This window comes from Patagioenas fasciata, chromosome 4 (genome assembly GCF_037038585.1).
Source record: "Patagioenas fasciata isolate bPatFas1 chromosome 4, bPatFas1.hap1, whole genome shotgun sequence".
Classification (NCBI taxonomy): Eukaryota; Metazoa; Chordata; class Aves; order Columbiformes; family Columbidae; genus Patagioenas; species Patagioenas fasciata.
The window spans coordinates 52,218,237-52,239,542 of NC_092523.1; the positions used below are offsets into that span (position 1 = coordinate 52,218,237).

General features: G+C 44.4%; 1 protein-coding gene across 26 annotated transcripts in view; it reads left to right on the forward strand.

The window, feature by feature from the left end:
- The window catches only part of EPHA5 (EPH receptor A5), a 197,212-nt gene extending 178,706 nt beyond the window's left edge, over positions 1 to 18,506 (forward strand). For 19 of the 26 annotated variants that reach the window (XM_071807840.1, XM_065837326.2, XM_071807824.1 and 16 more), the window contains 4 exons: positions 31 to 180; positions 4,779 to 4,972; positions 7,856 to 8,011; positions 15,729 to 18,506. In XM_071807840.1, coding sequence (XP_071663941.1) covers positions 31 to 180; positions 4,779 to 4,972; positions 7,856 to 8,011; positions 15,729 to 15,834 — 606 coding nt within the window. In that variant the 3' untranslated portion in view covers positions 15,835 to 18,506. Of the gene's footprint in view, positions 1 to 30; positions 181 to 4,778; positions 4,973 to 7,855; positions 8,012 to 10,297; positions 13,813 to 15,728 lie in introns of those variants that run through there. The other 7 variants (XM_071807827.1, XM_065837330.2, XM_071807829.1 and 4 more) reach the window with 6 other exon arrangements.
- The last annotated feature ends 2,800 nt before the right edge of the window (positions 18,507 to 21,306 follow it).

Sequence of the window (21,306 nt, forward strand, 5' to 3'; positions counted from 1 at the left end):
TGTTTTTTTTGTTTTAACTTTTTATTTTAGGGAGGGAAGATTCCCATCCGATGGACGGCACTCGAAGCGATTGCCTTCCGCAAATTCACATCGGCCAGCGATGTTTGGAGCTACGGCATTGTGATGTGGGAAGTGATGTCCTACGGCGAGAGACCTTACTGGGAAATGACAAACCAAGATGTAAGCACATGTGAGAGCTGCCGCATGATGGGATTTTGAGGGCTCAGTGTTCAGCCTGCAATCAGAGAGGCAGGATGGGGACAAGAGAATGAGAGCTACTGTAAAATTGGCTTTGCTCCCTCACACCAGATTAAACCAATCTTCCTGTTTGATGCTCTTTTTTGCAGCAGCAGCAACCCAGAACAGGCTGTGGGCAGAGGGGAATGTGTCTGTCTGCACAGGGGCAGGCCTGCTTCCCCCAGCAGACCACTGGAGCTTCACTAATGCTGTTAGAGCTAGAGCCAGGCCCTCCTCTGCTTGGTGACAAAGGTGTGCCAGGGAATAGATGCTGATAACTGGCAGCATTTCAATTGTGTGTTCAAACCCCCACTGCCACGTAATTCAGAAACTCAAGAGAGTCATGATAAGGGCTTTGTTTTGCTGCACAAAAGCTCGATGATTTGATCACATGACAGCAGTCCCAGAGACTGTGGCTCCATTTCCCTTGCATCATGGATCTTGTGAGTACGGTTTTGCTCCTGTTGAGAACATCGTATAAGTCTGTGCTAACGCAAAGTCTCATGGTTCATATGTATAGCACCCCTCAAGTTGTGTCCCCTTGCTCCTGAGCCCCAGTGCCCCCTCAGGCCTCTGACTTTAAGGCCACCAAACAGAGAGGTGCCTAGAGATGCCATCCTCTTCCTTCAAGAGATGCTCCAGTAGGATCTCTTGATCCTGCTGCGGGGCTACCTCCTACCCTGAGCTCACTATAAACATCTGTCCTTGTCTAAGGCTAAAAAAATTTAAGCTAGGTTTTGCCACATTTTCTGGGGCCCCTCCTTCTTCTTCACATCTCCAAGAAACACAACACATGGAGGTCTCTGAGGATGCTAACTAGTGTGTGAGCTCAGGGTCACCATGAGGCATGCAGGGCCCCCCAAGCAGCTCTGTGATGGTGGGGGAAACAAGAGCACTTGGCAAACCAATTTGTTCTTCATCCTTCCCTCTTCATCTCTGCAGCTCTGCCACCCGCGGAGATGCTGCTGCTGTCTGGGTGACCAAGCAGGTCCTTGCTCCTTCATGGGCACAACACCTGATGTTTCATTCTTTTTTCTTTTTTGAGCAGTGTTCCCATCCACTTGACTTTCTGCCATTTCACTGGCAGCAAAAGCTCTGGCTGTATTTTGTCTGTGGGCCTTTGCCATCAGTGGATTTTACTACCTGTCACACCGAGCTGCTGTCTCATCTCACTCTGAGTCCAGGTGCAGAAATGAGCGGTACCTGTGGGACAGTCACACCATGCTTCGTGCCAGGGAGATGAGCATGTTGTTTGGCATGAATGCCCCACCACTGCTGCATCGCTGAGGCTGTCACTTTTGCAAGGAGTTTGGTAAAGTAGCGTGTATCTACACAGGGATTTATCTCAATCAAATAGAGAGACTTTCTTCCACAGCCTATGCAGAGAATGCAGGTATTAAGAGCCAAGCTTTTTCAGTCACACTGAGCACAGTAACTATATTTAATGCCAATGCACTGGCAGAGCACAGATGTTGTTCAGTAAATGGCAGGCTGAGATTCAGGTTGGTGCCGATGAAATAACACTCCATGGCCAGGACAGTCCCTTGTCTGGATGGTAATGCTATTGTATAAACATCCACACTTCACAGAACTGTTCAAAAAAACCCAAATGCCTCCATGCACAATGTGGTACAGAGTGAATTTCACTCTGACCTGAGAAGAAGCAGGTGGGGGACTGGTTTCTTTAGCAGGAGAAAGCAGAGGACTGGTGAGATGCTGATGAGCATCAGTTGCTGCTCAGGCTTTGCTTGGGTCACCTCTGCCTGTAACGGGTGTGGGTGTCAAGTGCCTGGAGGCCAATAGCCTGGGAAATTTAATTCAGTGCATGACAGAGAAATGTTCTCATGCAATTTGTGCCTTCCTTCTTTATCTTCTCTTCCTTCCTCCCCTCCTCATGTTGGCTGAAGAATCAGTGTTGACTTTCATGCAGAGGACCAGAGGGCTCTGCTCAGGTGAATTTCAGACTCTGCTGCACAAGTTTCTTCTTGTGTGGCTTGTAATAAAAGCACATTGTTTGCAAGCATGGTCAGCAGTGAGCAAAGTAGTTCTCCCAATGTTACAGCCAAATTGCTTTAAAAGAGTTGCAGCACTGTAGGGCAGGCAGCATTGTAAATGCCAAGGCTACAAACCACGTTTTAAAGTCATGCTGGTTTCTGGATGACCTTCTAAAAATATGCTTTGACTTGACCACAAGATAAGGCTTTGATGCAGGAATTGTTGAGAAGAATTCTGTGGCCTGTATTACACAGGTTGGGAAGCTAAATGATGACAGTAGTTGCTTTTTAGTCTTCAGGCTGGTGGGTTTATGAAAACACAGAGCTAAAAGTGTTTGGTGGAATAGATTATCCTGACTTGTCCTCTCCCAAGCATCTCCGGTTCAGTCACGCTGATCAATAAATGAGTAGTGCTTATTCAAAAGAGGAAAAGGGACAAAAATGCCCCCTTATAGGAGCAAGTTTTAGCTCTTCAAGTCTTAAAAAGCAGTATGCATCAATGAGCAGAACAGCAAATGGGCCATTTTCTTATTTTCTAAGTATTGTGGTAGCTACAAGTGACTTATCTTTGTTGTTTCATTCTTCTGCTCCTGTTATTGCCAACCCGCCAAGGCACCTTCAGATGCAAGAGTATATTTCAGCATCCTAGATCCTTGTAGTGTTTTGATACCATTTACATTGCATCTCCAGAACAAATGACATCCTGTAAATTGAGTTAACACTATTGATTGTGATGTTGCTGCCAGGAATATCAAGCATGCATAACCCTGCTGCAGATGTACATCAGATATTCTGAGCTGGTGCCAGATGGTCTGCTCCCTGTCTTGCTACTATTTGCTTTCTGCTACAGCTGGAGGATGATCCGTTATTGTTATAAAAACAGACACAGATGCAGCAAATAACATTCTTGTGGCTGTGCCACACTTAGGCTTTTTATTATAGAGCAGCTGCAAATTCGGGGTTAGGGACCAACTGAAAAGCATGGTGTGAAGAACAGCAGAGTGTGTGGGGCTGGTTTTTGAGGTTGCGAGCAAAAGCCAGTCTGTAGAATAGATTGCTTTGCAGGCACAGGTTGGGTGGAGAGCAGTGCAACTGCTCCACTGACAGATGAAACATTGGATGGCTACAAAAGGCCTTGTTGGCCAGATCTTCAGACATGCCCAGTACCCTTGGAGAAGACTACAAAGCCTCGCCTAACTTCTTCTCTACTACTTAGGTAGCTGAGGTTCCCGCTACTGCCACTCAGCCAGCCCAGCTCATTCCTGGGACTCTTCCACTTGGCAAGAAGCCCCGTGGTGGAAAACGATTCCAAGGCAATCCATGCAGTCCCAATTTTTGAAGCCTTCTTGAAATGCAATGCCAGCCTGGCTCGGCTCTTCCTGTACCGCCCATATGGGGATTAAAGATCAAGAAAACAACTTCCATGCTAACCACAGAGTCTTCTTTTTAAACACAGGATGTTTTCAAATCAGAAGTGAGATGGTGCTTAGAATGAACAGCATCTCAGGCAGCCTTTGGAGCCCAGTGATGAAGTGCTGTGGTTTTTCACACAGCAATAGCTGCTTCCGGCTCCTTTTGGTCAACAAGTCTTGGGAGCAGAGATTGTGAAGACAATCCACCAGGACTCTCTTGGCACAGGCACAGACCCCTGCGGCTTGAAATAAGAGTTGCGTTCTCCTGATAATTGCTAAGGGTTCAAAATGGGAACTGCTGGTCTTGGAGCCCTGCTGTAAATCTGCCCTGAACTGGGGAAAACAAGTTGCTGTCTTCAATTCTGCTCTCATTTATTCATTTCTGCCTTTCAAGAGGTCAGGCAGCACATGTGCGTACCGCTTGGTTTAGATACAGAACCATAGATGGTTTGTATTTGTATTATATTTGAAATCAGCACAACAACCCTCCCCTGGTTTTAATTTATATACTCTTGGGCTGACATTTTAAAATCCTGGCAGAAATGTGGCCACATTAAGAAACGTCTAGACCCAGACAGTATTGAATGATACATGAAGTGGTTGTTCTACCTCTACTTTGAATCCATCCATCAGTTAGCATTCAGAATCTCTTTGGAAATAGTCTTTTATTACTGTAATACAAATTCGTGGTCTAGAATGTACCTTTTCATTTAAAGAGCAGCCAACATCTGAGTAAACAAAATTGCTGTACTGAAGGAAGATGCCAGAAAGCCCCATAGGCTGCCATTCGTGGACTTAGGGTCAGCTCTGGGAGTTTCCTGGTATAGAACCTACAGACCTGAGCGGAGCTTTGGATAGGTATTATACAGGATGAGATCTGGCCCCCTACTTGCGGCAGTGCCCAGGCTTTCTAAATTCATTTTGCAGTGTCCAAAAATAAACTTATTCAACCTATCCCATAGAAAATCTGAAATATAGTGGGGTTTGCTGAGTTTGCCTCTTGCATGCAGAGTTGTGGGGGTGGTGGGCTTGTTTATGAGCGTATTTCTGGCCCCCAAGCTCTGTTTAAATCAATTGGAGGAAAAGGTAGGAGGAAGAAAAGTGACTCCTCAGCCTTGTGCTGTGTCTCCTGCAGGTGATTAAAGCTGTGGAGGAAGGCTATCGTCTGCCAAGCCCTATGGACTGCCCGGCTGCACTCTACCAGCTCATGCTCGACTGCTGGCAGAAGGACCGCAACAGCAGGCCCAAGTTTGACGAGATCGTCAGCATGTTGGACAAGCTCATCCGTAACCCAAGCAGCTTGAAGACGTTGGTGAATGCATCAAGCAGGTACAAACTCAGGCCAGAGCCATTTCTCAGATCCTTGTCTGAATACCTGTCCCTGGAGTTGAATTATCACTTATTATTTAGCCTGTGAACATCTGGGGGTGGATTTTCTTCCAGCTTCATTATGTCCAGGGGAGCTACCCCAAATCAACTTTTTCTGTTAAAATTGGCAGGCAGGTGAGCAATTTAGTTACTCTATAAAAGCAATTTTCCTGTTACAAATAAAATTACTGTGGCCTGTCTTTCAGGAACTGGAGTTTTAGCAGTATTTATGAGTGTATGATAAAGCTACCTGCGCTCTACCCCAAGGTTAGAGAGGACAGGACTTGAGTGGATGAAATAGATAGTAAACACTGCTCAAACTATCTGCCTGTTGACTTTATCTCAGCAATATGAATGAAGAGTATCTCTTGGGGAAGCTCTTATGATGTGCAAAGCTCACAGATGTCCAAGCGCATTCTCCCACAGCTTCTCAGCTGTGTTAGCCACCACCTCCAGTTCGGACAGTCTTGGTAACCTCGAGAGTATGTCTTGTGGCTCCCAAAGAGTTGTACACAAACCGTTTGCTAAAGCCACATTGAGTAGAGCAGCCAGCATGCAATTAAACATGAATCTCAATTGTTCAGCTACAAATAAGGTAAATACAGGCAAGAAATAAAGCTGAGGCGGGGGGGAAGGGAGATTCATATTTTTGAGTGAGTTTTAGTAGTGGGGTCTCCACCACACTGGAATCTTGGAGAAACTTTTTGTACTATAAGAGCACAAGTATTATATTTCTAAGCCACTGCGCTGCTATACATTCGGTCACTCGCGGGATCGTGAGGGAGTGATGTATATGTAAATAAACCATCGCTGCTTCACTGGTGGCAGTGGAGTTATCCAGATTAACACTGGAAGAGACCCTCAGAAAAGCTTATTGTCAGAGGAAACAAAAAAAGACACGATGTTATCCTTTGACAGGAAGGAGAGGGGTGTAAGATGAAGTTAGACTGGTGGTGTGGACCAAAGCCAATGTACCGTTGTGAGCTTCAACCTGTCCATCTCTGCACCTTCAGAGTGAGTCTTGCACAGCTACAGGTGAACCATCTTGCCTGTAGCTGGACCTCATGTCCCCATGCCGACACGTCCCCGTGAGTGGCATCTCATTCACTGGAAGAGAAGAAATGTGAAATCTCTGTGCATTTAATTTTTGAATACAAAGTAGATCGGTTTCTTCAGGCTATTTGACATGCATCATTAACCATCTGAAGAAGAAATTACTCGTATTAGCAATTAATTGTAATGTCAGTCCCAGCAAACCTTCAGGAAAGTGTTTCTAGTAGCACAAAATGTGTGATGTTTCTGTTTTATTTTCAGTTCAGAACAGTCATCTTCAAGGCCTGTTATATGGAGGTTCATGCACTCTTATACCAAACTATTATGCCAGAAAAGAGGAAAATAGACAGTAAACCATTCCCTTGAGCTGCTAAGCACTTTGCTGATGTTTTATTCCATGAACAGGTCCACACAATTCCACACCTCTACTTTTCAAAGCTGCTGTAGGTTTTTTTTGGGGCAGTGTTTCTATAACAACAGATTACCATGCCCACACCATAGTAATGCCAAATGAATCATAATTTTAACATACAGCAGCTGTAAAGGATTTTTTTATATATGTAATGTATTCTTTATGGAACTTCTGATTATTGCAAATAAGGGAGGAAGTCACTCTCTACATTACAGCCCGTGCATATCAGTAGGTATCTCCTGACATTAGTGATGAAAATCCACTTCTCATTATGATTACTTAGGAGTTTTGAATTCCTCATGTGTATAAAATGTTATGGGAAGCCATTATGCTTTTGGTACTGCAAGTATTCACATTTTATTGGACCCCTCAGCATTGCTATTAAATAAACAAATAATACTAATGTGCTCATAAAATATATGAAGAATCCTGGAGTGCTATAACATAATAGCCCAGCTCTCCCTCCAGTTGAACGTCTTTTCAGTGTAAGTCTCATGGTCAGAGACTGACCACCCAGCAAACATGGGTTTATTTTACCCGTCGGTAGTAATCTTTATGTGAGGCTTATGTTAGCTGTATGTCCTGGTTTACAAGCAGGGGACAAATCTGGTTTCTTTCCCGGCTGACCTTGGACAAGCCCCCTGTGCTCTCTGCGCATCATTAGCAGAGAAGTGGACCTGTATGCAGCACGGGTCACTCATGATGGTGTTTCTGCCGCAGTGAAGGGTTATTGTTTTGCCTGAGTTGTTTCTTTCGTGCATGGCATAAGCGAGCAGGTAGAGATTGCCACGGCAAGGTTTTGAGTGAGAGTCTACATGTGGTTTCAGGCTAGAGCATGGCTGGAGTGTTGGTGCTCTCTGCTGGGCTCACTGGAGGCCACCTGCGTCTGAAATCCTGGCCCGGCTCCACGGGAGCAGCCCCTGAGGTGTTAACAGCAGCCTGCCCTCAAAAGCTGCTGCTGGGAAATGTAATTGGATTTTCAGTTTCCAGGATCTGGGCTGTCTTAAGTTAATTAGGAGATTTACAGGCAGAGGAGGGGAAAATAGAACTGGAGGAGTGAAACCGGAGATCTTGAAGTAAGAACAAGTGGGGGAGCTGGGTACAAGAGGAGCGAGAAGCAGCAGGGATGGTCCCCAGTCCTCTCCTCCTCTCGCTGATTGCAGCATGGACCAGAAATGGCAGCAACTATCTCCAAAGTCAGAAGTGAAGCGGTGTATTTAACACATTGTGTATCAAGCGTGCTGGGAGGATTTGGGCTGCAGCAGTCACTGAAAACGTGGCAGAAGAACCATCTTTACTATTTAAAAATGCGACTGAGTCACATTGGGTTCACCTTGATACTGATTCTGTTTGCTCCTGTTTTTTGCTTTTGTCCTCAGGGTGTCAAATCTGTTGGTAGAGCACAGTCCAGTGGGGAGCAGCACCTACAGGTCGGTGGGGGAATGGCTGGAAGCCATCAAAATGGGCCGATACACGGAGATCTTCATGGAGAACGGATACAGTTCAATGGATGCTGTGGCTCAGGTGACCATAGAGTGAGTAGCATCCAGATCATTTTCACCTCATTTGTTGGAGTTGCAGAGCTGGGGAAGACAAACATATTCAGAAATATGGAGGGAGGAGGCTGCAGAAAGAGAAGCCATTACCTTTTCTTCGCAGTCAGCAGTTTCTCTTTCACCGTCCATATTGATGGTAACAAGTGCAGGGAAGACTAAAGCTTACGGTCACTCTGTTGGCAGCCAGTGCTTTGGCTCCTTTATTTACAGAAATTAATGCTTGAATAATTGACAGGCCATCCCCTAGACATAATAGCAGTTGATTATTCAGGTTTACAGACAAATTAAAAATAAACTGTCCTACTAGTAAATGTGTAGGAGCTAGAGTCCCTGCTGAGTCATACTGGCTTTACACAGGATAAGCTGGTTTCAGAGTTGATCTGGACATAGCCAAGTGGACGCTCAGTAAAGCATGGAAATATATTTAACTTTAACAGAAACAAGCATTGATACAGCCAATGCAATCAGAAGAGCATCAGCAAACCCACAGCTGTAGGGACCAGGCTCCCTGAACAAGACTCTTCCTTCTGAATGTGCCCTTGGTTTTTGCACGTGGGTATGACTGTGGTTGGGGTGACAGCACTAAAATGAGTTGGCAGATGCCTTGGGGCTGTTGGTTTGTTATGCTCCACCTTTAGTTGCCTGTTTTGCTTGTGTAATTATGTCTGTACATTCTTCCTGCCCCTTACTCAAACTTGCCCCAGAGCTGGCTTAGTTGAGCTTGGGTTACTGCAGGCATTGGGGCAAAGTAGGAAGGAGTGTGCTCCATGCCGCTTTGGAGGAGATCATGGCTCCTCTGACCACATGCAGATGGACAGTGCACACACAGAATTGGTGCCAGGGATTAGGAGTAAAACAAGAAAAATTCCCCACACCCTGCAGAACCGCAGCATTTCTCCTGCCTGCCCGAGGGCTTTCTTGGAGCTCACTGTACAGGATAGGGGGTCCTTTGCATGTGCTGCAGGTTGGTAACACCTGCCTTGAGTTCAGTTTTGCCTTAGTGTGACAAGTCATGCGTGGAGAGCAAGCAAGAGTGTCAGATTTTTATTTGCTCCATCCACATCACCAATATTTCCCCCTTACACCTGGATTTATCCAGCCAAATTTGAAATCCAGTCACTCACTTGAAACCACCAAGGTAGGAATGAAACCCTTTCTAGTGAATGTCCCGGGAACCAGGGTGCAAGGATTTCTACCCAGGTCCTTTTTGAGTGCCTGAGACTCTTACATGCAGTTTCTCAGCCTAGTCCTGCAATTATTTGCCATGTTACTTTGGCTTTTGAGGACTCCACAATTCCTTACCTGCTCATCTGATATGGCAATGCCCAGAAACACCAGGGCTCTATTTAGTCTGGTTATCTACAAATGTTGACCAAGGAAGAATTCCATCCTCAGGGTGCTCAGAATCCACACAGCAGGAAGACCCAGACAGAGGGTGAGTGAGAAGAGAAGGGCTAAAATGAGACAGTAATTTAAGAGGAAAGGAAAACATTGGACCATTCCCATCTACTATGCCATCTCAGTCTAATAACCAGAGCAAGTTCTGATAGAAAATGCAGATTGTCTAAAATATATCACAGGCTTGTTACTGGTTGGCTGAACGAGTCATATCAAAGAAGAAAATTAGATTTCACAAAAGCTTCCAGTTTGTTCCTTTTTAGAATTTTATGCAATTTCAAGAGCTCTAAAAGAACTGCTTGGAAGTGAAATGCTCAGATTTGGGTCAGAGAAAATGTTGAGTTCAACCGCAAATTAATGGGCATTTTTGACAGTAAATTAGAAGTTCACTTTACTCATATAGCCTTAAATGGCCTTAGCATCTCATCCCACCAACAAAACTATTCCTAACTTGCCCTTTTGGAGGATTGTCTGCATTTCCCCCAAATCACACAAAACACGGTGCAATGTAATATGACCTAACGGGTATTCATTGGGTTGCCCACTTATAATTAATAAATAATAGACGAAACTATTACAACTGTGCCAGATACCACCTATTCTTGAGTGTAACATTTTGGATTGTGAAATTATCTCCTTAATTTGACTTAAAAATTTAAATACAAAATGAATCTCAAATCTGCCTTGGACAGAGATGCTTGCATGAGTCAGGCTTGGTTGTTGAGCTCAGCCAATGCCCCTTGGCCTTGCAGCAGTGGCTTAGCAAGAAGGCTGGACCCCACTCAGGTCTGTTTTGGGGAAAACTGGGGAAGATTCATTAAAAAGCCAACCAGCGAGCCAAATAAAGACTTCTCTCATCCCTCTCAGATACAGTAAAAAAGACCAGATTCTCAGATGTTAAAAAAAAAGGAAGAGATATCATAGCGGCTTACAAGGAAAGATGTTGAAGACCTGAACCACATGCTCAGGCTGATGGAAACTGGCAGTTTGCCCTTAAAATACACAAAGTAAAGGAGATAAATGGCTCATGGGAGGACTCAGCTGAGACTCTCACAGGTTCTCCAGAAAATAAACACTGGAACAAGTGAAGTTCTTTAAAGGTTAATATATTGGCGGTTTTGGTTTTCTGGAGATTTGGTTTTGTTGTTTTGTTTTGGTTTGTGTTGTTTGTTTTCCCAGTAAAAGGGGAACAACAAAACATTTTGTACCCAGCAAAGGAGAATTCAGGTTAAATGTTCCTTTTCATTTTTGATAGAGGCAACTGTTCAATATATTACAGAGCTGGGACTTGGGGGGAATTGGACGAAAAGATGATCTGAACATTAGAAAGTAACTTGCTTTTCCCAAATGGCATCAGTAAAGCATTCTGTACAATTTAAGAGGTTGCCTTCAAATACCATCCGGAATCATATTCCCCAAATTCAAACTATGTAGGAGACAGGTGTGGAAATCGATGGAGAAGGGAGAACTGGATGACTGCTGCCAGAAAAAATGGAGGAGGGGAGAGAAATCACCATGATGAATGTAGAGAAATCCTAAAATCTACTGAAAAAAAATTCAGGGGGGGTGACCATAACACTGACAGGACTGGTGACTGTGGGATCCCAGCTTGTGGCGTCTTTAATGGGACCTGTTTGAGGTGGTAGATGTTCAGCTTTTTTTTTTTTCTGTCTTCAACCCCCCCCAGCATACAAAGCAAAACCTCAGTTACTACCCTGCATCTTTCAAACTGGTGACTTGATGCATTTATTACAGAAAACAGCAGTATTAGTGACAAATTTCTGAAAACAAAAGGTTGAAAAGCTAAAACCAGTGACTATCGCCCCAGGTCCTGAGCTCTGCCTGCTTAAACAAAGTCCTGAAAATGTCTGTGCGCAAATGAAGAGTGATCTCTACATTTAGCTCTAATTCTTGCAAAGGGACGAATCACCTTGTGAAAAGTGGAGCCTCACCCTCCACCCCCTCTTTCCAACTGGATATCAGACTTGAAGGCAACCTGTCCAGTGGACCAGACCTGTTCTTTAAACTTGTGGACCGCCTAGTGACCTTGAGTGTGTCTGGAGCTCTGTCAATCCACTGCAAGAATAACGACCAGGACAATATTCAAGAATAGATAAATCCATGACATGAGTTTCAATCTGACCATTGACTGGACCAATAATAAGTGTGGACTACAGAATTCCACCTTTTGAAAGCTCTGTACTCACTGCATCTCAGGACACCCTGTTGTTTGATATTAGATGAAGGCCTCTGAATATTTGTAATAATATGTGTTGTGTTGCTTTGCATTGTATTTATTTTTTCTTCTAAAATAAAATAAATTACTTATTAAAAGTTACATGGGAAGAAGAGCATTTAAGAGTTCACCTGCTCTAGAGGCTTTTATTAACCTAATATCTGTCTTGGGATTGTGATACTGCATCTCTGACTGAACAAACTGATTCTCATCTCATAATCAAGTAGGGTGGGAATAATGAATAAGAGCAGGTGAACTCTTAATTAAAAAACATTTTTTTAAACCCTCATTTCATGCAGAAGTCCCTAGCAAGTGGATTCCTCTCTCTTTAGCATCTCCTGAAGGTCTTTGAGCTTCTTATTTCCTCTCATTCCAACTGTCCACGAATTAACTCCATGAGTAGTCCTAGTCTGCACAGGTAATTGTAGAGTTACACACCTGAGGAAGCATGGTGAAATCTGCCCTGGGCAGGAGGAAATGAAATACAAAAGATCTGTGGCAGGTTGACATCTGCCAACCATGGGGATCTTACAGGAACCTGGTGCTTGCAGGACTAAGTGGCTGGTGAGGGGGGGGTGTATTTTCTGTGGCAATCGAGTCCTGGTCCACTGTGTTTGACAAACTGCTCCATGGTGTATAAGTAGTTCTGTTTGTAAATAAAATGTTTTAAATATGTTTCTTATGATGTGGGGACTCTGAATTCAACCCTTACAAATGGAGGTTACTGCAGAAAAGGGGATTGTCCCTGGCAGCTGGGCATTCCTACAAGGGATGAGCCGACACTAATTTTCCATGTTATTTCCTTGGCTTTTTGCTCAACTTGGCAGGAATTCAAATTGCTTGCTAATGCAGTACTAAGAGGATGACCTATTTCCATTTTCTCTCTACATGGATGAAAGAGAAGGGAAAAGTGGAGAGACTTCTCCCTGAAACAAAACTAAAAGTTGTTTTGTTCCTAGGGACAAGGCAAGTATTAATATTTTAAAAACCCCCACGGCAGATGGGTGCACGTATCTTGACAAAACCCGCCATCTGGGGTCACCTGCTTTGCAAGGGGCAATCTGGATCATGATGGCAAGTGCCCCCAGGTCTTAGTTGTGCCTTTTCTTGCAGGGAATTGCACGTTTCTGTTGCAAAGCCTGGGTAGATAGCCACACGCATCTCCTCTGTAGAGCTGAGCCCACTGAAATTACCAGTTGGCTGCAGTAGCATGAATCAGAGCATCTGTGGAGCCTGAGAAAAGTTGTTTTGTGGCCCTTTGGCACAAAAGTTGATTATTTTTTTGTCCCAAAACCAGCTGGTTTGCGCACTAAATTTTATTTAAAATTGGCTTCTACATTTGCCACTGTCCTTCAAGGCTGGATGCCCAGGAGCATGCAAAGTGCCATGCTTGAAAAAACAGGGAATTAAAGCTCCAGCATTTTCTAGGCATTTTTTGGAAAGTTTTGTTCCCGGCTTTGCAAAGCAGGAGGTGGCTTTTGAATAAAACTGCTGCTTTTATACTGGGTTAGCATCTGGCTCAGAAGCCGTTGTCTGAATTAGGCTTCTCCTCCATCTTTGCAGAGGTAAAATACCCCACTATTTTTTCTTGTTTTTTTCCCCCTCTCTGAGGAGTCCTTTGGCCGGTGGCCCTGCATTCAAGAGGATTCAATATTGAAAAAAAATAGACTGGATCCCCTGGTGAGCAGCTAGTGGATTGAAACCAGAAACTCCTTTTTCTTTCTCTCTTGGAAATCAGTGAGGGACTCCTCAAAGATATTGGGTTATGTGGGATACTATAATGGGAAGAAAAACAAAAGCTGTGTAGTGAGTAGTTTTTAGTAGACTGATGTAGTTGCACGTGAAACACAAATACATGCCTTTCTCATCATTTCAGGCTGTTTTGTCTGCATCAGAAATTACACCTGTGTGAAATATGTGGTGCTGGATTTCCAAAAGAGCTCAGCGTGCACTTCAGATACCTCAAAAAAAAAAAAAAAGCTTAGTTTTCAAAAAGTGCCAGCAGAGCACTGCTCAGCAGGGGGAAGATGGATGTTGGCTGTTTTAAAAATCAGGTCCTATGCTGGCTTGGGGTTTTCTTTGACCTCTGGTGTGGATTTCCAACATGCTGTGTACATAAAATAAATTGCATGTAACTGTAGCATTACTACATTTTCCTTCGTTATTAAGATGGCTTGCTGAACTAGTTTTGCAATTCAGTGGAGGCAAAAATGAAAGTGTGTCCCCCTGAGTAGGCAGACAACTTTGTGACCCTTTCTGCCAGGTGAGGAGCATTGCTGATATGTCTCCCCAACTTCCCTCACTCCTTGCCTTTTACACTGTGAATTCCCCTACACGTTGGCAAGATGCATTGCTGTAAAAGGGTATGATAATGAAATTAAGTGTTTAGCCTCAAGCAGAAAATCTGTTATTTTCCAAATCAAAGGCTGAAAGAGTGGTGATCCTTGGAGAGCAACAGATCTAGCTTTTGACTTCAACCAGCTCAAATGTTACCATATCACACCTTCACTCGGGTTTGCTTTTTATTCAAAGCAACATTCATGTATGTAATTTTTGGATGGGGATGGTTGGTTGTATTCACACAGGAGTCTCTGTGCAGAGCAGGAAGCTGCTGAGAAGTACTCCTCCACGGGTAGCTCACATGCGTTATGCAGAAGCATTGTGGTGGTCGTCGCATGGACCTGCAGGCCGGGTTTGCAGTAGAGCTCAGGTGATATTAGAGTTCCTGAGTGTTATGGATGATCCCAGCCCTTACAAGCACCAGCCCCACCAGTGAAAAGCATCTGTGTATTCAAGGTCACGTGTCTCTGGCTTTTGGTGGAGAACTTTCTCCTAAAAGACTTCTGAGAGCCCTGCATGGGGCATCTGCAGCTCTGGGATTCACACGGGTATTGGCAGGAATGTAGGGCCCTACTTTGAAAACACCCTTTATTCAGTCCAACTCAGAGGTAGAAAGCGAGGGGCTAGTATTTCTCTGGTGGAAGTCTTGAGACAAAACACCACATTTAAGTCCAACTGCTTCTCTGACAGTCTCTGTGTCTTGTGTTGGAAACGTGGATGCACCTGTCTTTGAGTTTTTTTCTGAGCTTTTATTCCCACAGTTCTTTGCTAAAACTTTTACTCCTATAAAGAAATACCTACAATTATACCCTGCCATAACCCATGGTCTTACCTGACTTTAGATGTGTCATTGAATGTGATCACCCACGGTCCTACATCTAGTACATCCAGGGGATGACTTGTCCCACTTCTTCCTTTGGATGGGGTAAATTGTCCCATGGAGGTACCACATTCACACCATCAGCATGACCTTTGATGATTACCTTCATCTTAGATACCCACATTTTAGAGGGCTGAGCTTCTAAGACATTCACATCAGCTATCTTCTTTTACAGCTCTCCTGTAATAGCAGCCCAGCAGACAGCTTAATATAAGCACCTTTGGCTTGTAGAATTCACCCCCCAAAAGACTCATATGTGGGTTTACAGGAAGATTTGCAAAGGCCCAGAGGGGACCTGTGTTGCCAGTTCCTGTTGACGTTAGTGGGTCTTTGGGGTGGTGGCTGTGCTTGGGGCTTTTGCCGTTCAGCTTTCTCTGGGAGCTGGCTCTAGGATTGCAGTTGGTGTTACTTTGGCTTGCCTCATCTGAAGAGGAAGGAACCGTGGATTGACCTCTCTTCTCGCTGCTCATACCCAAGACCAAACACCAGCCTCTCCCAGGAGAAGAGGAAACTGCAACACAGGCTTTCTCATGCAGCTTTTCTCTTGGAAATAGGACTATTCACACCTAGTGGAGTCCTTGGCCAAAGCTTATGCTGATGCTTTGCTGTCCAGCTTTTCCCCTTGGCCAGTGAGATGATCCCTCAGCCATTAAAGATGCCATCGACCATTAAAAAATAATGTTTAAAAATGGAGAAAATTAAACTTGTTTCCTTGGTAAAGGGCTTCGGGATCTGCACATGGTAAGAGCGCTGGCAGCAGCATCAGCGCACACAGCGTGTGGTTGCGCGCGGCGTCGTGTCCCTGGGTGGCCCCCGGAACCAATGTCTGCTTTCTCCCACAGGGATTTGAGGCGTCTGGGAGTGACACTTGTGGGTCACCAGAAGAAGATAATGAACAGCCTTCAGGAGATGAAGGTCCAGTTGGTGAATGGGATGATGCCATTGTAACTTGGTTTTAAAGTTGCTTCCTCAAGTGGGTTGGTCCTGCACTTTGCACTCTAGCCTGGAGATCTATTTTGACCAAAAGAAAAAAAAAAAAAAAGAAATTCGGTGATTTCTGTAACTGAAGGACGTTGGCCTCTGCCACAACATTTCTAAAGAATTGACTTTTCTTCCTATTTGTGTCCTCATTTTCATGAAGTAAATGTAACATGCATGGAACATGGATCTGCTGTACACAAGGTTAACCCATCTGTTATGCTTCAGCGATGATGACAACGAGCCTTCCCACCACACGTTGTCTGTACACAGGAGATTTACATATATATGGCACCTTTATATACTGAATTATGGCAGCACACAGTAATGCTTCCAAGGGCTGATGTGAGTGGAGGAGTTTTATAGCCGTTCATGGGATCCCAAAAGCTGCAGTTTACTGGAGTTTACTTCAAATCTTACTTGTCTACAGAAGTGTATTGAAGAGCAATATGGTTAGATTATTTCTCGATAGATATTTTGTTTTGTACATTTAAAGGAAAGAAGAAAAATGCTGTCACACAGCCTTAAGTTATAGAGACTAGTGTATAAACATGTTGCTTGCTCCATGGCAAATACAATACAGGGTGTATATTTCTTTTTCCTCTCTCTGTGTTACCAGTCTCTTCTCCTTTGCTCTTCTGGGAGGAAAACACATGACAAAATGTATATACTGTATAATTTGTTACGCATCAGGTACAAGATTGGGGCTCTTTCCTTGGTTTGTTCTTTTTTTGTTTCCACCTTTCTTCTGCTTCGTTTTCTCTCCCTTTTGTGTTACCGCGATGCTTTGTATTTTGAGCAACCTTGAAAGCCTTCAATTTTGACGATGTGTATGAAGTAGGAGTCTGCTTAAAGAAAAGACCTCGCCTCCTTTTCCTTTCCAACATGGGCTTTTCCAGAAGAAAAGTGAAACATCCTACTCTTGGTGGCCTCCAGCGACAACGTGGTATCAGTTTTTGGGGTGCACCAGACCTGCTCGAAGATAGCATTGGTTTGCCTCTGCACCCAGCGTGGCTCTTGTCCCCTGCTGCAAGTGCCACCATCCCTGGAGCCCAGGAGAGAAATTGTGGGGTGGCTTTACCTGGAAGGAAGAGATTTTGCTGTTCTTCTCATTCCAGGGATTAAGCCCTGGGGTGCGCATGGACGCATCCCCATAATCATCCAGCACATCGATTTGCATTATTTCCCCCAGATTGGGGGTAGAGGGGTGGGATTATTTTGGGCACTGTGCTATTCCCAGCTTGTATCTCCAGGCATTTTTGGCTTGGGTAGGGACCTGGTCACTTTGGGGCAGAGAGGAGGGAAAAGCAGAGCATCTCAGCATGGTCCGAGCAGTGGCATCCCATGGTTGAGAAGGTCCCATCCCTTGGGATGGCACAGCTTGGGTCAGTGCTTGGTTGTCACTGGGATTCAACGTGGCCATTAAAGCTCAGGGCTGCTGTTTGCAGAGGGACCAACCCTGGCAATCCCACCAAGAACCAGTTTGGGGCTGTCTTCCTCCTTTGGCTGTTGGCAGTATTAATCAGCACAGTTAATTTGGCATTCATAGGCTATGGGGGGATTTTTAAAGGGCTCAGCAGATGACAAGTGTTTGATGTTACTGTAGTTACATTGCTTTCTTGGAGGGCTTGGGAAGGAGCTTGTAGCATCCTTCCTTGGTGATGACATGGATGTGTTGACATGCTGCAGCTGCCATCATCCCCAGTTCTGCCGAGTCAAACCCGGGAGTTCATCCAGTGCCTGGCGCGTGTCCTTCACGTCTTGCAGAAGCTTGTGCCGCCTTCAGCTGTTTCAAGAATCTTTATTCTATTTCCTCCAAGTCCTTGTATGAGATTTGATACAGAGCACTTTCTAAAGAAAAGGGAAAAGTCCGGGAGGAGAAAGTTGGGTTGGGTTGGGTTTGTTTTTTTGGTTTTCTTTTTTTTTCTTGCTTAGCTTGCTTGCTTTCGGCAGAGCTTCTTCAGGCAATATTTTCCTGTTTGAAAATGGCCTCCTCCTCTGCGAGCTGCCACCAAGCTCATCGGGAACTGGGAGAAATAGGAAGGAGAAGAGCTGTGGTGAGGTCTGACAAATCTTGATGGTGTGATTTTTCATCCTGTTGTTTCATTTTGGCAGCGACCAGACCACAAAAGACACGGGGGCAGGGGTGGAAATCAAGACTCAGAATTTCAGTGCGTAATAGAAATTTTTCGTGTAATAAATAAGATTATTAGAGCTGTCAGCAGAACTGTCCTGGGATTATTTGTGCCTCCCTGCCTGCAATGCTTGGGAAAATAACCTGTAGGAAGATGGAAACGGCTTGTTTTGGTGGGAGGAATTGTTCAGTCACCACCTGCATCCATTGGCTGCACGGAGAAAAATGGTATTGGCAAATATTCAGCACTTCCTGCCCGCCATCTCTTCTGATTCCTTACCTTTTGGCTCTGTGGGAGGAGCTGGGTTTAGTCTTTTGTTCACGGACTTTACCAGAAGAATTCCCTTTAACCATTTGCAGGGGTTTTAAGGCATAGGAGGTATGGCTGGGTGCATACAATAACCTTCAAAATTATGAACTGGTGGAAAACAAACTGTTCTGCAGCCAGTATGCATTTGTAAATAGGACACCTCGGTTCCTCCAATAAATAAAGAAAATTTTCTATTTATTTCAAGAGCTTCTTCTTGCTGCAGATCTCTGTATCAATAAGCTTTGTCTTGGAACTAAAAAACAAAGAAAATGGTGTTTTAAACACGTAGGGTCCAAAAGTTACAGCTTCTATGTCCACAAGCAAATTCCAGAGACAACAGAGGTTTTGGTTCCCATCCCAGAACTGCACGTACTCTGTATTTTGGGTATGGTCCTGTATATTGGGGTGATGACAGGAATATTTTACAGCTTGTGCTCTTTGTAAGGGCTGTTGGGTGGGTTTCCTGCCTACAGTTCAGTCTGAGCACTTTGCTTTTCCAGCTTGCTAGTGCTGTGGCTAGTCCAACGAATACTTTTTCTCCAGTATATTTTGCTGCTAATTGCGAGGAAGGTATTTCAAAGGGTCTGGGAGGTGAAAAAGTTCTTTTTAATATAGTGTTTCATTTCAGGAGAAAGCAGTGTCCCCAGGCTTGCCTTGTGAAGACTGATTTAAAAGACAACAAAAAAAAAAGAAAAAATCAGTTTATAATGTTACTTATTCCTTCTACATGTTAATTGCGAGAAGAACAAAATAATGAAGGTAAAAACTGTTTTTGTCTCTTCAGTGTTGAATATGATGTAGAAGTCCCAGTGGTCAAGAACTTGAGACTCTTTGGACTGCTGTGGTCTTGAAATTAGTCATGAAGGCTTGTGTAAGATACATCAGTAGCAGTCTTAAGAGTAAAACTTAGTTTCTAATCTTTATTAAAATGTTAATTGCAGTTCCTTAGGGCATGAGCTGGTGCATCCAGCACTACCAGAGCCGCAGCATCTGTCCTGGCTCCTGATGTCAGTGTTTTAACTCATAGGAGACTGTAGCATTGCTGTAATTATTCCTCCCTTCCCCTCCCCACCTCCGCTGTGCATTTTTGTTTGTGTACTTTTTTTTTTTGTAGTGTAAAAGATGAAATTTTCTATTTTTTCATAAAAATAAAAACCTTTGACTAAAAGCAACATCCAGGTGTGGATCATGTGCCCTCTTAGCTTTCCACGAAGTGTCAGAATTTTTCCCCCTTGGAAATAAATCCTCTTTATTTTTTTACTCTCCTGAAACACAGACTTGGTGCTAATCCTGTGGTACCTGGGGGAGAGAGGGGATTTTGGGACAAGGGAGACACGTCAACCCCATGTGAAGGCATCCTAGCCTGTTTCAAGCTCTTCCCTCTTTCCTCTGTTTTTATTTTGGGAGCAAAATCTGCTTTTTTAGTCCTGTTTTTGAGGTAAAGCACCTACCAAACTGACTGAGGTACTGCAGGCACTGAGCTCTAGTGCAGCCCCTGGCCATGCCATTCCCCCTCAGAAATGTCCAAGTTTGGGTTGGGCTGTTTGTTGTTATTGTTGTTGTTTCCCCCCCCACCAAGAACTGATTTTCTCTGATTTTTTTTTTTTTTTTTTTTGTTGGGGGAAGACCCCAGCAGAGCCATGCGCAGCTGGAGCACATCTCTCAGGACTGACGTGCCCGTCCCCACACAGGATTTACTTATTCAGCCTGGGGTTTGCTGCTGGACCATGGTGGTGGCAGGTGCTGGGGGAGATCAGAGGGGCTCTGAGGACAGGGGAAAAATAATATTAACTCATCCTATGTAGCTTCATGGAGACAGAGAAACTGCAAAGGGGAAAACAAGAAAATGGGGAAACTTCTTTAAAGAAGCTGAAAGTGAAGTAGCTTTGCAGGTGATGGGGAGGCTTCAGACAGTTCATGGGGAAAATGGAAAGGTTTACCACCTCTAGCAGCTTCAAGGCACAAAAATATAAGAAAAATTTAATAAATGTAATAAAAAAATCTTGAGGAACAAAGTTGTTTAACAAAGTGTCCCAATTTCAGGTGCCGTAGAAGCAGGCATGGTGCCCGCCCTGGTTTTGGGACCAGGACTTACACAAATCTCAAATCAGGGTTTGCTTATTATTTTCCACTGTCAGGCTCAGTGTGAGAAGGGGCACTTGCGCTCATGGCCACCAAATGTACCTGCTCAAAAGATGCTTTACTGCAAAGCAGGTCCTTAAGCATGTGCCTGACTTATTTTTCAGGCAGTTCTGCACAGCCCCCAGACAGTCCTTGCAATAAATGCACAGCTGCTTCTCCAGCCACAAACACCAACTCTTGAGGATACCAAACATGCTTGAACAGGGCATTGTTATTTCCTGCATCACTTGTCAGTAAACCCAAAACAAATGGACAGCAAGATTGCACCTCTGTCTTATTTTTCCTATCTGATAAGCTAAAAGTACAGCTGTGGGGATGCTCTGACCAGCTTCAAGCCGGTAGTGTCCCCAGAGGATGCTGCTGCCCCAGAGTAGGAGCAGTAGGGAGGCTGCTCCCCATCACCCCACGAAGCTGAGCAGTGATGCAAGATTTATGAAATCATGGGGAGAGAGAAAAAAAAAATAGGGACTCTTCATGTATTTTTCATGGGCTGAACTGCATAAATAGCATACAACGCATAAACTGTGACTGGGTATTTCCACAAAAACAAAAGGGGACCAGCAAGTAGAAGAAGAGATGAAAGAATGAGATAGATTTACTCAAGTCAACAGGGGCTGATTAAAGCCACCCTCGGCTGCAATAAGAAACAGCCGAAACAGCACGGAATGATGCCAGGGCAACTCATCTCGGCTGACACAAAGAGGGAGCCAGACTGGAGAAGGGTGCATGTTGTACCTGCTGGGTAAAAAATGGGTGCACCTGGGCCTCCAAGCCTGAATGTTTAATAATGCATTCACTGCCAGAGCCCGCGTCGGGGATTGCCTCAGCCTGACACTAACTCGCCTCCAGCTCAGTC